Genomic DNA, 13,347 nt, shown 5'->3' with positions numbered 1-13,347 from the left:
CCCTAGGGGTTCCCTGAGAGATCACAATTTATTTAAAAAATTGTTTCAAATTCAGGCCACTTCACATTCAAGAGGTAAGTTTAATTCTTTATTTTCAGTTTAAGAACACTGTTAATGCACATATACCGGCCTACCCTTGAAGCAAATATAATAATTCTGTAACTTCTGGCCTATCTTTGAGCCTGAACAGGCAGGGGTTCCCCGAGGTCTGGAAAATATTTCAAGGGCTCCTCCAGGGTCAAACGGTTGAGCAAGGCTGGTCTAAGGGCTTAGGAAGGGGCAACCAGCCACTGCCTTTCAGGTGAAGTGTCCCAAGTGACTGATGAGGCCCACCATAAAATGGCTCTGCCCAATGCAGCAGGAAAGCTCTTCTGCAGTGATGGAGACATCAAGACTTGAGTGAGCAGAAAGGCAGGGCGGGATTTGGGCCCTTGTCCCTTGGGCATCCATCTCCGCTCTCCCCACACTGATGAGACACAGAGTTCTTGGCGAAAGGCGAGTAAGTGTCTCTGCGTTTCTGGATGGGAGGTAAGAGGATGTCCTGAAATGGTCTGCTGGTCACAGGGACTCCTTTCGCCTCACCAAGATGCAAAAGACCCAGGTTCACCCCTCCAGAAGGGGTGCATTCAGCAGGCAATTGAGAAGAACAGCAAACGAAATGGAGACGAAGAGGAGATTCAAGGCCCTCAGTAAAGGCAAGGTCCTCTCTCCTATGGAGCCGCTGCTAAGACGAAGACATCAGTGCTGAACACTGACCAGGGACAGCATGAGATCCAGATGTGCTCCCTAGCTTTTGCACCTAGGATCTGACATAATATAGGGAAACGCATGGGTAGCAAAGCTGCACCCTTCCACCTGGCCCCCAAATGGCATCATCTCTTTCTTCATCCTAAATTCCTGGACTGTATCCCTCCTTTTTGCTTTTTAACGACTTCTGAGAAAGGATTTTTTTTATTTTTTATTTGCTGCTTTATCTGGTCTTCCAACAGCCTTTTGGTGGTCTGGCTCCGGCTTAGCCCCCGCTTTCCCTTCATGTCCAAAGCATCCATCACTCTGGCTTCCAAGGAACCACCGATAACCACCACACCCTCTGCTGGTGCTGCGGGGAGACCTGTGGGACCTCACACCTGATCTGGCTCCGAGCAAGAGCGGAGAAACGGCCGAGCCGCCCACCACTTGTGGGCCTTTCGTTTGGCCCCGACGTTCTGCAGGAGCAGTTCTGAGTCCTCGGACCTCGGTGGTAGCTGTCGCTCCCCTGGACTCAGGAAACTCCCAACAGCCAAGGCTCAGCTCCCGTGGGCTTCCAGGTTTTCTCCACTTCCCCTTCCTAGATGTCCAAACCACTCAGCAGCCTTCATGTCACAATAAACTCAAGGGCCTCTTAAGAGCCCCTCAGCTTTTCTTGCTGCGCCCAAGTAACCCAGCCCCTCTTCGGGTTCCGTCGAGAAAAGCCTCGCCAAAGTTGTCGCCACTAGGCCTTTTTGCTTCCGACTGACCTGTTCAAGCTCCGGTTTCAGAGTCTATTCAACTCCCCCCACCTTGAAATCCATCTCTTGTCGAAGCCAAAACATTTCCCGAGAAGTCCTGGGAAGGGGAGGGGAAAAACAGGGAAGCACTGCGCTCTAGTGGCTCAAAGGGGCTGCACTGCTTTTTCCCTTCCCTCTGGCAAGAAGGAAAAAGACGACGGGAAGAAGTCGTTAAAATCCAAGCCCCGGCTTTTCCCTTAAGCTGGCAGCTCCGGCTCTGCGAGGATCACCAAAGACAGGAGAAGAGCTCAGCCGGAATGTCACAGGCAGGCCTTGGAAAAGCAGAAGCTTGGCCGGTTCGTGCATTTCAACAAGGCTCCCTGGAAAGAACAGGCGCCCCCAAAGGGGTCGGCGTTCCTTCCCCAACTTCACCCGGGGGAAGGAAAGGAGACGGGCGCGGAGGGCAGGTGGCCTGGCAAAGCAGCACGTGATGCGGGGGACCGGATCTCCCTCCAGACCCACCCAGAGGCTACTTCCGGCTCGGATCCTCATTCTTCGAGCCAAGCCCTTCTCTGCTCTGAGATGCTGAAGATCTCTCTGGATCATGCAGGACCTCTTCCCAGCTCAGCTACTCAAGATCTCCTTGCTTTTATTTTTCAACTGCAGGCAAGGAGGGCTGTTCCTCATCAGATTTTCAGGCCCTTCTCGAGGATGCCCTGTCCCGCCCCCCCTTTGCTTCTGCAACTGGCAAACACACTCCAGCTTTACAGGGCCTTTTTGGGGTTCCTCCTCCACCTCTGATTTTTTTTTTTCTGCCCCCACACGTTTGCAGCACACCAAAGTAGGGAAACCTTGTCAAGAGCACAAGGCTTTTGGGCTAGATCACCTTACCAGATCCCAGGACCTTCTAAAGACGCCTGCTCCTCCCAAAAGGCAGCCAGCGGCCGCCTATAAAACATCGCTTTAATCCGGTTTTCAAACCTCCTGCAGCGTCTCGGTCCTATTTTGTCTTTTGCTAACCGGTTTCTGTAATTATGCCACCCCGAGAAGGCTATGAGCTTGTGTGCAGGCTGTCAGGCCAAAAGCAAGCTGGTTAAAAGAAACAGGGGAAAGATGAAAAAAGCTGCGGAATGAAGAGGACGTTTAAGAACGAGGGGAGATCCTGCTTCACCTCTTAATGTAAAACTGTATGTTACCCACTCCATATATCAGAAACTATACTGGTATTAATTCCTGTTGCTGGCTCTTGAGATGAAGGCAATCGAAAAGGGTTGAGAGTTCAGGGCAATTTCATATTTTCCTGTTTCCTGGCAAAATGATAAAGTCCAGGGTCTAGGCTACGAAGTCAGCAGAGATAGATCAGGCAGCTGTTGCTGGGCCGTATCTCGGATTTTAAAAGCTGCATATTTATCCACGCACGCACACACACAACAGAGCTGCAAGTATTTGCGTGTCCCGGTTACGCATGAGGATGCTGACATGCTTACACATCCATCACACAATTTCCTTCTGGGGTAAGCAACGTTATGCAAAGGGTGGAAAAGCAGGAAGGCAGATGAAGCCCCCACGAATTAAAGGCAGGGGATAGGAGGAAAGGAAAAGAAATGCATCTAAACCTTGTTTACACCAACATGGTTTGCTATGCTGGTGAAGAGGAGAAAGGATTTCACTTGCTTTGTGGCTTCCCCTTTTTTTTTTTTTAATTTAATCCGTTCTATCATGTCCAATTCTTGGAGACTGCCTGGACGAGTCCCTGCAGTTTTCCTGGCAAAGGTTTTTCAGAAGTGGCTTGCCATTGCCTGCTTCCTAGGGCTGAGAGAGAGAGACTGGCCCAAGGTCACCCTGATGGCTTCGTGCCCAAGGCAGGACTAGAACTCACCGTCTCCCAGTTTCTAGCCTGGGGCCTTCACCACGGCACCAAACCAGCTGTCATAATTTACGCTTCCCATTAGCGCCAGCAAAAACTCCAAGAAGTTTTCCCGGGTAGGACAGAAAAATGCCAAAGCTTAAAAGCAAAACAAAACCTCAGCTTTCCACTCTGTTGGTTTGCTTCTGAGATGAGGATGGGGATGGTAGTGCAAGCAGTTCTGGGCTGCATCAGAAGCAGGCGCAAACCAGAACAGAATGCAAACCAGCTGAACTCCCCTTTCCAATCCTCCGGCCCATCCTTGTCCCCAAGTGCCCCCTCAACCTCGGAGGGGGACTGATGGCCCCCTGCATGCTCCCAGAGAAGCGATATAGGAAAACCACTCACCGGGGGACGTGCCGGGGGGACTCTTGGCCTTGGGGGGGATCAGCTCCTCTCTCTTAATGCCTGGAGCCTTTGCAGAGGCTCTGAGTTGCTCGTTGTCGCTGGTGGAGAAGTGAAACGCGATGGTGCCCGATTCCACCTGCTTCACCTGGATTTTTAAAAAAAAAAAAAAAAAAGGATTATCTTTCTCACCTCTCGTACTGCAGCAGAGGAACGTACAAGCCCGAAAACTTTTGCCAAGGCAATCCAAGTTCTGTCCCAACAATAATGCATTTCTAGAACAGTGTTTCCCAACCTGGGCATCTTTAAGATGTGTGGACTTCAACTCCCAGAATTCACCAGCCAGCCATGCTCCTCCTCCATGCTGGCTGGGGAATTCTGGGAGTTGAAGTCCACCCATCTTGAAGATGCCCAGGTTGGGCTAAACTGATCTAGACCTTTAGATCCTATTACACGTTTGTGACTTTTCCCTTACTAGACTTAATTTTTTTTTCTTTTAGTTGCAGAGGAGACAAAAGAGCCACACGAGTGCAGAAGTTCTGGAGACCTTGTTTGGACACCTTAATGGGCTTTTGAGATTACAAAACTATTCACCAGCCATAAGGGCTAGAAACCTAGCTTTCTGTTTCAGAAAAGGAGTGATGCTTTTCACAAAGTGGATGTCAGCATTGTAGCAGTCTCTGGCTCTTTTCTGAAATCCTGAGGCTTGCACAGCCAGAAGGAAGGAAGGAAGGAGGGAGGGAGGGAGGGAAGGAGGGAAGGGAGGGAGGGAGGGAGGATCTCCCCCAAGTTTTTTTTAGAAAGGAAAGGTTAGAGAAGCTTGTTAAAATTGGGTGATTTAATTATGCTAATAAAGGTCCTTCTGGCATCAGATTGACGTTCATGCACTCTCTTTGCCTTTTTTTTTATATGCTGACAGCCTTGACAGTCATCACCATCTGAAATACGTAATTTTTAGGGCTTCCCTCCTAATCCTTATAACGTCACTTAGGCAGCCAGTCAGGAGTTTTCAGCAACTGCCTTTTTGTGAGACGTTCCAGGAACACCTGCATTTGGGACAGACAAAGCGGGGCATTTCCAGCCTGCACCAGTTTTACAAGTGCTCAGCCCAAAGTCTTCAGGGCCAATTTCCACATTGGCCTGTAGTGTTTATTTAAAATTACTTAAGTGTGAAGTTCTTTTCTTCAGCAATTTTCTCAGCTGGGTGCAAACTGAGGAATTGATATAAAAATCTCCATAGGCCAGCTTGGAGCCATAAATCACGTTGCAAAACACAGCAACGTGCACAAGCCCAAGCTTGAAAGCGTTCCAACCCCCACCTTAGCTTGGGAAACGGGATTTGAGTCCACTCTGCTAAAAATACAGCTCCAGTGAAATTACCTCCCATCTCACAACTGCGCAGCTGAATTCACCCAGCGCATCAGACTTGGGTTAACAAAGCACAGCATGTTACACCAAGAGAAATAAGCCATGTAATGGCCCGGTTTACGCAACCTGGCCAGAAAATGGCTTGAGCCCCACAATGCACGTCTGGCTGCATCTTAGTGCTATGCGAAGTAAAAGCAAATACAAATTGCAAGGCTCACCTCAAAAAAGGGCTTTTGTTTTCTCCAAGAAGAACGCGGGCGTAGCTCTTGAGCCTATACACCTCTGCAACTCCGCTTCCTATCTCCCCGCGTGCCCCACCGGGACCCATCATCCCCAGCGCCTACCACCATCCAAGCCGGGAAGGGTTTCTCACCTCGTCGGAGCTCATGGTGGCCGGCGGTGTCTTATAAACCAAGACATGATGGGGATTCAGCTGAGCTCCGCCTCGCAAGGGAAGGACCACGTCTGCAGTGCCAGCATCCAGCACGGGGTGCCAAAGGGCCCAGCGGACAGAGTGCATATAAGCTGCTGTCGTCAGCGAGGTCACCGATGGAGTCTGTGGCATCAGAACCAGGACAGAATTGTATCAGATCAATCACCATTACGTTTTTCATGTTGCCTTCCAGGGTGGGACCCTGGGAAGCTATCCAAGGCAGTCACTGTGCAAAAAAAAGCAGCAGGGGGTGGGCATAGATGAAAGCACCTTTTTTTTTTACAGGGCAGGCCAGCCTTTCTCAACCTTTTGACTCCGGAGGAACCCTTGAAATATTTTTCAGGCCTCGGGGAACCCCTGCCCTTTCCGGCTCAGATATAGGCCAGAAGTTACAGGAATATTATATTCATTTCTTGGCTTGTATATATGCATTAACAGTGTTCTTAAACTAAAAATAAAGAATGAAACTTACCTCTTTCATGTGGAGCTACCCAAAGTTGAAATAATTTTTTAAGTAAATCGTGATCTCCCAGGGAACCCTGGTTGAGAAACCCTGGGGTAGGCTATGCCAGAGGCAGGATTAAGGGAAGACAAAAATCAGACCCACAGGAGTGCTTGGCCCTGATGTTTTCCAGCTGGCTAGTGTAATCTGCAACCCTGGCATTTCCTAGTGGTCTCCCATCCAAGGGCCGGCCATGTCTAACCTTGCTTAGGTCCCAGGCCCAGACGCAGTCGGCCAGCCTGAAATGTGAAGCCCACTCCTTCTTCCCATAAAAGCGAATGGCAAGTACAGAGAAGCACAGGGCTGATTCTGCCAAGGAATGCTTAGATCCCCACATTAGGCACGTTTAGCTTCAATTCTTGGCTTGATGATGGCTGCTGTGTTGTTATTAACTGGAAGTGAAACCCCCCTGAATTCAAACAGGTTCACTTCTGTGCCAACAAGCACGGGGTTGCCCTACTCAGCCACAGTGGCATAGCTCATCAGCTGTGCTGAGGATATTAACGTAACATCAAGAAAGAAAGGAAGGAAGAAACCCAGCGCCCTTTGCCCCCTTGCAGGCACTTCACGGCCACCAAAACATCCCATCTTACCAGTGCCAACGTCGATTTGGGAATCAGGAACGTATCCCAGATTCGCCACGGGCTGAAGAATGTTAACTTCAGCACCTGCAAATTCTAATCCTAGTTTTGTTAGGGTTGCTACAGGAATAGAAATGAAAATTTCTGGGCACCCCTTGAGAAACTGGCGATGCTGCTGGTTGGAAGCATCCAAGGCATCTCCTCTGAGTAGGTCAAAGGACCAAGTGACAGGTTAAGGGGACATGGTTCCCCAAAAAGGCCTTTGAGGAGGGTCTCAAAAGCTTGGGGCTTATCAGCCCTCCAGAAAGGAGGGAATCAAATTAAAAGGTAGTGCTCAGCTTACAACCAAAATTAGGACAGGCACTTCCGTTGCTAAGCGAGGCAGTTGTGAAGTGAGTCACACCCAATTTTACAACCTTTTTTGCCATGGTCGTTAAGCAAATCATAGCGGTCAATAAGCAAATCCGGCTTCCCCAATTGACTTTGCTTGTTGGAAGCTGGCTGGGAAGGTCGCAAATGGCGATCACATGACCCTGGGACGCTGCAACCGTCGTAAGTGTGAGCTGGATGCCGTGTGCCTGAATTTTGATCATGTGACCACAGGGATGCTGCAATGGCTGTAAGTGTGAGGACCGGTCTTAAGTCTCTTACCCAGCGCCATCGTAACTTTGAACGGTCGCTAAACGAACGCTCATAAGTCGAGGACTACCTGTAGCTTGAATGTACTGCGGCGTTAGGCAGAAGAGGGTATTTGAAGCCAACACGCTTAATCCCAAGTGACACAAGCAGGCAGAAATTTATCTGCAGCAGCCAATCACAACAGCTGATTTTTAAATTATTTGAATTGCTGTGATATACCAGGCAGGAAGGACACAGACACACACACACAAGGGAGCCAAAACACACTGCAGTGCACGCTCAGAAAGCCATTCAGCCTAGTTTTTAAACACAGCATTAAACCTCGACCACACAGAGTAATATTGATCAGACTTCCTATTATAGCCGCAGAGAGCCAGTTCATAAACAAAAAGTGAACACCTATTGGAAATCCAGGCCTGTAAATCGAGGGTTGCGCTGTCTTTCGAAGGCTGAAAAGTACCCCCGCACCCCACCCTCAGTAAATCCATAGTTCTCCCTAAGTGATAAATTCCACATTTTGAGTCTATGATTCAAAAGTTGATGCAGGCTGTTAAACTGCATCGATCTTCATAACATCGTATTTAGCAAGCTTACGGATATTAAACCAAAACGGCAATTGCCAGCCAGGCCCATATCTCATGACGAGGCGTTCGCTCCATTTCCCTCTTTGAAGATAATGAAGCTGAAAGCCAGCCCCTTTAAAGCATTCTCTGGGGTGTTTATGCCCAATAAGCATGAAAGAAAATCTTTTGTTAAATTAGTCTCATCCTAAGATCGTAAAAAACATACTTAACATTCTTCCATAACCCTTTGCCACTGATCCGTCAGCATGGAATATTCCAACCCTTTATTTTGTTTTACCACCTCAGTGATGCTCTTTAACTGCTTATAAAAAAACGCTGCAGAGTTCGAGGCATCGGACGGAGGTTCCCGACGCCGCTAATGCGTCTGAGCCCGGTCGAAAAAGTTGTGAGGCTGCCGTGCAATTTGCAACAAGCCTGGTTCTTAAGCTACGTCGGCGACCGAGCTCGCTTTGCTGAGATTTCCAACGCAAAGCCCCAAGCAGAAGTTATCCCTTGCAACTGATACTCGGCTAATAGGTTCAGCTGTCAGGCCGAGATTTATTATCATTATTCCAGCACAAGCAAATAGGACCGCGCTCGGTTTTCTCCGACCCGTGGGGGAAACACGATTGCCTAACCACAAATGTTAAACTGGCTGTTTTGGGCTGGCATTTGCTGCCAGAAGCAACAAACAGAACGGAAGGCCACAAATGGCTCCCTCGCGTTAAAGGAGGGGGGAACGCCTGGCGAAGAAGCGGGGCGCGGGAAATCCCAGCGGGGTTGCCCGAACCGGTTTCGGCCGACTTTGGCTCTTTGGGACTGCCCCGGCCAATCACCTGCAGCACGCCGGGGAAAAGGAGGCCCCATCGGACGATCGGCTGGGGCAACGGGGCGGCTCAGCATCTGTCCCTGTGGCTCTCCTCCAGGACGAAAGAAAGCGTCCCAAATCCCCAGCGCAAGGTCTGGACTAGCTGGGGTTGGGCTTTAACACCCCATCAAGCAGGGGTTCAAATGTTCAGCCCACTGGGAGGGACGGGGGGAGGCCAAAAGGTGCTTTAAACGGAGCCAGTTTAACGTTCTTCTCTTTTGCTGAGCTGGCATGGAGGTGGTGGTGCCTGCAAAAAGAATGCCCTGCTTTGCTTTGGGGGGGGCAGCAAATACAGCTGATGGAGCCCCTTCCAGAGATGGAATACTTTAACACGAGAGGCCTTTTTTTTCTCGCGCGCTCTCTCTCTCAGCTGAGCGTCAGTCTCCGGCTTCCCAAGAGACCCCCAGCTAGTACATCCGTTGTCTTTCTGAAAGCTCATTTGTTGCAACAGGAGGTGTGCACTCCAGCAGCGGGCTGGCACAATCCAGGAAGCCCCACGGGCAGAAATGACATCGCGGGCCGTTTCCAGACCCCGGGGAAAATCAAGGGTCGGGCCGATGCGAGCTGCTCTCTCCGTAACGGCTGCTGCGCCTGAGAGGCTGAGCCGCGCGCTCTGGGCTGGCAGGGAGCCGCCAGACCAAGCTGGCGAGGAAGTGGCCCGTGTTGCCCCGATGCCTGCAATCTGCCCAGGAAAAGACCATTTACAGCTCAATTAAGGCCGGGCAGCGCCTGCCAAGCCCTGCCGCTCCTTGCCGAGGAGCGTGGCCAAGGGCGGGCGCCTCTCCAAAAGTCACAAAGGGGGCACCGGTGGCCAGATGGCAGGCAAAACGGGGCCGCAGGCTAAGTACCAAGGGTGCGGCGATCTTGGGCAGTGCCCGCACCTGCCAACGCTTTGGGGAAATCAGGGGTGGGGGGTGGGGAGGGGCGACTGCCATGTTCAATTAACAGTGCTGGTTGAAGAACACCAGCCCAAGCCAACGGTGTCAAAAGGACCAAGGACAGAAAACCAAGGCTGCCATGGTTATCCGCATCTGCTCCTGCAGCCAACTAGACGGGTTAGTATTTCCAGACAGGAAATCGGGAAGATCGTTGCTGTTTTTAATCTCACTGAAAAATGGCTACCCGCCCCCTGCCCCCGTTGCCCTTCTTCTGGGTTATGGGAAGAGCGATTAAAGACGTAAGCAGCTCTCTCAGAAAGAAAGTAGGGGAAGGCCAACTGCCAATCATCAGAAAAAGCGAGCGGAATGGGAAGGAGCTAAAGGCAGTCGACGGAGAGAACTGCGACTTTTAAGAGCAGCCCTAAGCCTGGTTTGGGCTAAGCGGTCGATTTTCGCGTTCCGCATCCCGCCAAGTAGTAATTATCCCGCCACGTAATTATTATTATAGTCTGGACGTATTATGCGAAGACCCAGCTCTGTTATGTGAGAAGAACATTGCACCGGGAAAGGTGGAAGGAAAGAGAAGAAGAGGATGACCAACGTCAAGGTTTTGGTTTTGTTTTTTTTAATCCGTCCCATCGTGTCCGATTCTTGGAGACTGCCTGGACAAGTCCCTGCAGTTTTCTTGGCAAGGTGTTTCAGAAGGGGTTTGCCATTGCCTCCTTCCTAGGGCTGAGAGAAACTGACCGGCCCAAGGTCACCCAGCTGGCTTCGTGCCCAAGGCGGGACTAGAACTCACGGTCTCCCGGTTTCTAGCTTGGGGCCTTCACCACCACACCACACTGGCTCTCAACAGCAAGGTAGATGGACCCAATAAGAACAGTGGTGGGGGCTCCCCTGGAGTGATGGGGGCTCCCCTGGACCAAGTTCGGGCAGATACCCTTTCTGTCTAGGTCTATCTGATTGCTGAGAGTTGACACAGGCTTGATGGCACCCAATCCATCAATCAATCAATGGGAAGAAAGAGAGGAAGAAGATAACCAGCCGCAGGGTGGAGGACTCAGCTGCAGCCACGATGGGTGGATTGTTGGAAGACCTGAAGGACCACACTGGGGGCAGTCTATCTTGGAGAAGGTCTATCTCTGTGGTCACCAAGCCAACAGCAACTTGATGGCACATAATCAGTCAAATCCCACCACGGATTTGGGAAACTCACAACCATGGGGCAGAAATATCACAGGCCTTTTTAGTTTTTCTCCCTCGCTGCTGGTACCTGTGACCAAGGACACTGAAAGCCCAACTGTCCCTCCATGAATCTATTCAGCCCTCTGCTAAAATCATCTAAACTGGTGGCCGTCACCACGTGTTTTGTCATCTCTGCTGAGCGCAGATTTAACAGGGGCTCGGATCAGAAACGAGACCAGCACAAAGCCACGCAGAAGGCCTGCAGGGAGAGCCTCAAGAAGGCTCCAGTTCAAAAGAAATTTGGGCCCTTGAGAAATATTTGAAACAAGAGAAAGAAGGAAGAAATCAGAAGGGAAAATATTAGCAGGTGATACCAAAGAGATTGCAGTTCAACCCCTTCATTTTGGTTGCTTTGCACAAGAAGAACTGCAATTATTGAGACCTAGATAGATAGATAGATAGATAGATAGATAGATAGATAGATAGAGAAAATTAGAGATGAAGGGAGCTACTGGAGTTAGGGGAACACTTAGCTCGCCCCTATGAATTAAATATTTGTGGGCAATTAAAACTGCCTGGAATTCCAGAAGGCTTCTGAGAACTCTCCAAGAAGAAACGAAATGCCAGACTGCGCGCATCCCAAAGCAAAAACTGGGGGAAACGATCCAATCCGCCGGTGACCAGTCCATTTCACGCCAAGAGCGTCACAGAGGACGCAAGCGTTTAGAAACCGTGCTTCCAAAGACCCAGATTGGGCTGCTCAAGCCAGATTAAATTTCCAGCTAGATTCAATTCCTCCCCCTTTAATAGAATCACATTATCTACCTTGCATTCGGCACAGCTTTTGAACAAGCCCCCTCCCCAATTCTTGTTGACAAGCCAGACGTCGCCTCTGTTGGCCCATTCGGAGCCGGTGGATCAAGGGGTCCTTCTCAAGCTGGACAAGGGTTGCCCACAAAGTTTTGGCCTCAGATCAAGGACGCTGCAGAAGCCAGGGATTAACCAGGACTCCTCTGCACGAAAAGCTGGGGCTTCATCCGGGAGGAGTGGGTGGGCGTCCCTTGCCTTCATTTGCTACCCCAGGTACATTTTGAGCTGAGGCTTTCTGCGTTTCTATTTTTGAAAAAGCAAAACGGATTCCCAGGTCGGTGCTAAAACCCGGCAGAGAGCAGCTCCAGGATGGAATGAAGGGTTCCACACAGGACTCAGCTCTGAGCTTGCACAGAGTCGCAAGAAAGCCGGACTGAGGCTGGATGAGATCGATCTCTGCTTTGACCAAGATCCTGGGCAGCTCCTGGCATGTTTTAGTTTTTAGGAATGCGTGCAGTCAGAGTTAGGCTATTCCCACCACCGGGGTAGGAAAGGTGGTGCTTCTCTGTTGCCCTGAACTACCAGTCCCACAATCCCTAGGCTGCCAGGGGCCGAGGTCAAAGTAAACAAATGGGCAGCCAGTTGCCTACCCCTATCAAAGCCTTTGCCTGCTTCCTCTCTAAAGGTAGTCCTTGCTTAGCGACCATTTGTTTAGTGATGGTTTGGACTTACAACAGTGCTGATAAAATCGACTTACAACTGGTCCTCACACTTAAGGCCATTGCAGCGTCCCCATAGTCACGTGATCACAATTTGGGCGTTTGGCGACCAGTTCACATTTATGACCATCGCAGCGTCCTGAGATCGCCATTTTCGACCTTCCCGGCCGGGTTCTGGCAAGCAAAATCAATGGGAACCACGCGATTCCCTTAACAAACGTGTGGTTTGCTTAACACCTGCAGTGATTCGCTTAACCACCGCCACAAAAAAGGTCATAAAATCAGGTCAGATTCGCTTAACGACCATGTTGCTTAGCAACTGAAATTCCGGTCCCAATTGTGGCCGTTAAGCAAGGACTACCTGTATTTTCAATGCCCTCCCATGCTGTTTGCAAGATTTCTGGCAGAGCTTGAGACCTAGGGGGGTGGGAGAAGAGGGCTGGGGCAATGTAGACCTTCGTTCTGGATTGGACACCCGACAGAATATACCTATCAAAGACACGCTGGAACCCAAGTGCATAAACCGGCTTTTCAGACGGCCAGCAGAGCCCCACGAGGGCCATGCTTTTCTAAGGACTCAGCCAGCAACTTTTAGCTTCTCGAGAAGTGGAACCATCTCACGCCCGGGCAGGAAGCACTGCAGTCCTAATCAGAGCTAATACCAGCTAAATGAGTCGAGCATGTTCAGCCGTGCCAACCCACGGTGCTGAAGCACGGGAGGGGTAATTCCATTGATGAAAAGGAAAGCAGAGGCTGATTAAGGGTCCCCGCTTCCTCAAAAACAAGCAAAAGGCATGCCAGGCCGGACGTCGGCTTGGTTTAGGCTGCCTGGCCGTGCCTGGTGGAGGAGCTGCCCACTTGAGCCTCAAGCCGCAGTCGAGTGTTTGTTAATTGACTTCTGCCAGAAGGCAGGCCGGCGGAGCTAAAGGGCAGAGTTCCTGCGCGCCCGTTCAAAGCTTTGCTCAGCCTCCCCCCGAAAAACCTGAATTAAATTAAAAGAAACACATTCCACCGTTTCCTAACGCAGCGGCCACGGAAAAGCAGGTCCAGTTGGGCAGAGGGGCGTGAAAAGGCAGTTTATTTC

General features: G+C 50.5%; 1 protein-coding gene across 1 annotated transcript in view; it reads right to left on the bottom strand.

The window, feature by feature from the left end:
* NPHP4 (nephrocystin 4) overlaps positions 1-13,347 on the bottom strand; it is an 87,758-nt gene that overhangs the window by 40,442 nt on the left and 33,969 nt on the right. Inside the window, exons 9-10 of the mRNA XM_063317712.1 lie at positions 5,459-5,641; positions 3,721-3,865 (exon numbers count right to left, since the gene is read on the bottom strand). Of these exons, the coding sequence (XP_063173782.1) occupies positions 3,721-3,865; positions 5,459-5,641 (328 nt within the window). The remainder of the gene's footprint in view (positions 1-3,720; positions 3,866-5,458; positions 5,642-13,347) is intronic.

The sequence above is a fragment of the Candoia aspera genome, chromosome 18, assembly GCF_035149785.1.
Source record: "Candoia aspera isolate rCanAsp1 chromosome 18, rCanAsp1.hap2, whole genome shotgun sequence".
NCBI lineage: Eukaryota > Metazoa > Chordata > Lepidosauria > Squamata > Boidae > Candoia > Candoia aspera.
Note: the sequence above shows the minus strand (reverse complement) of the source record. Positions and strands in the feature narration are given on the sequence as shown.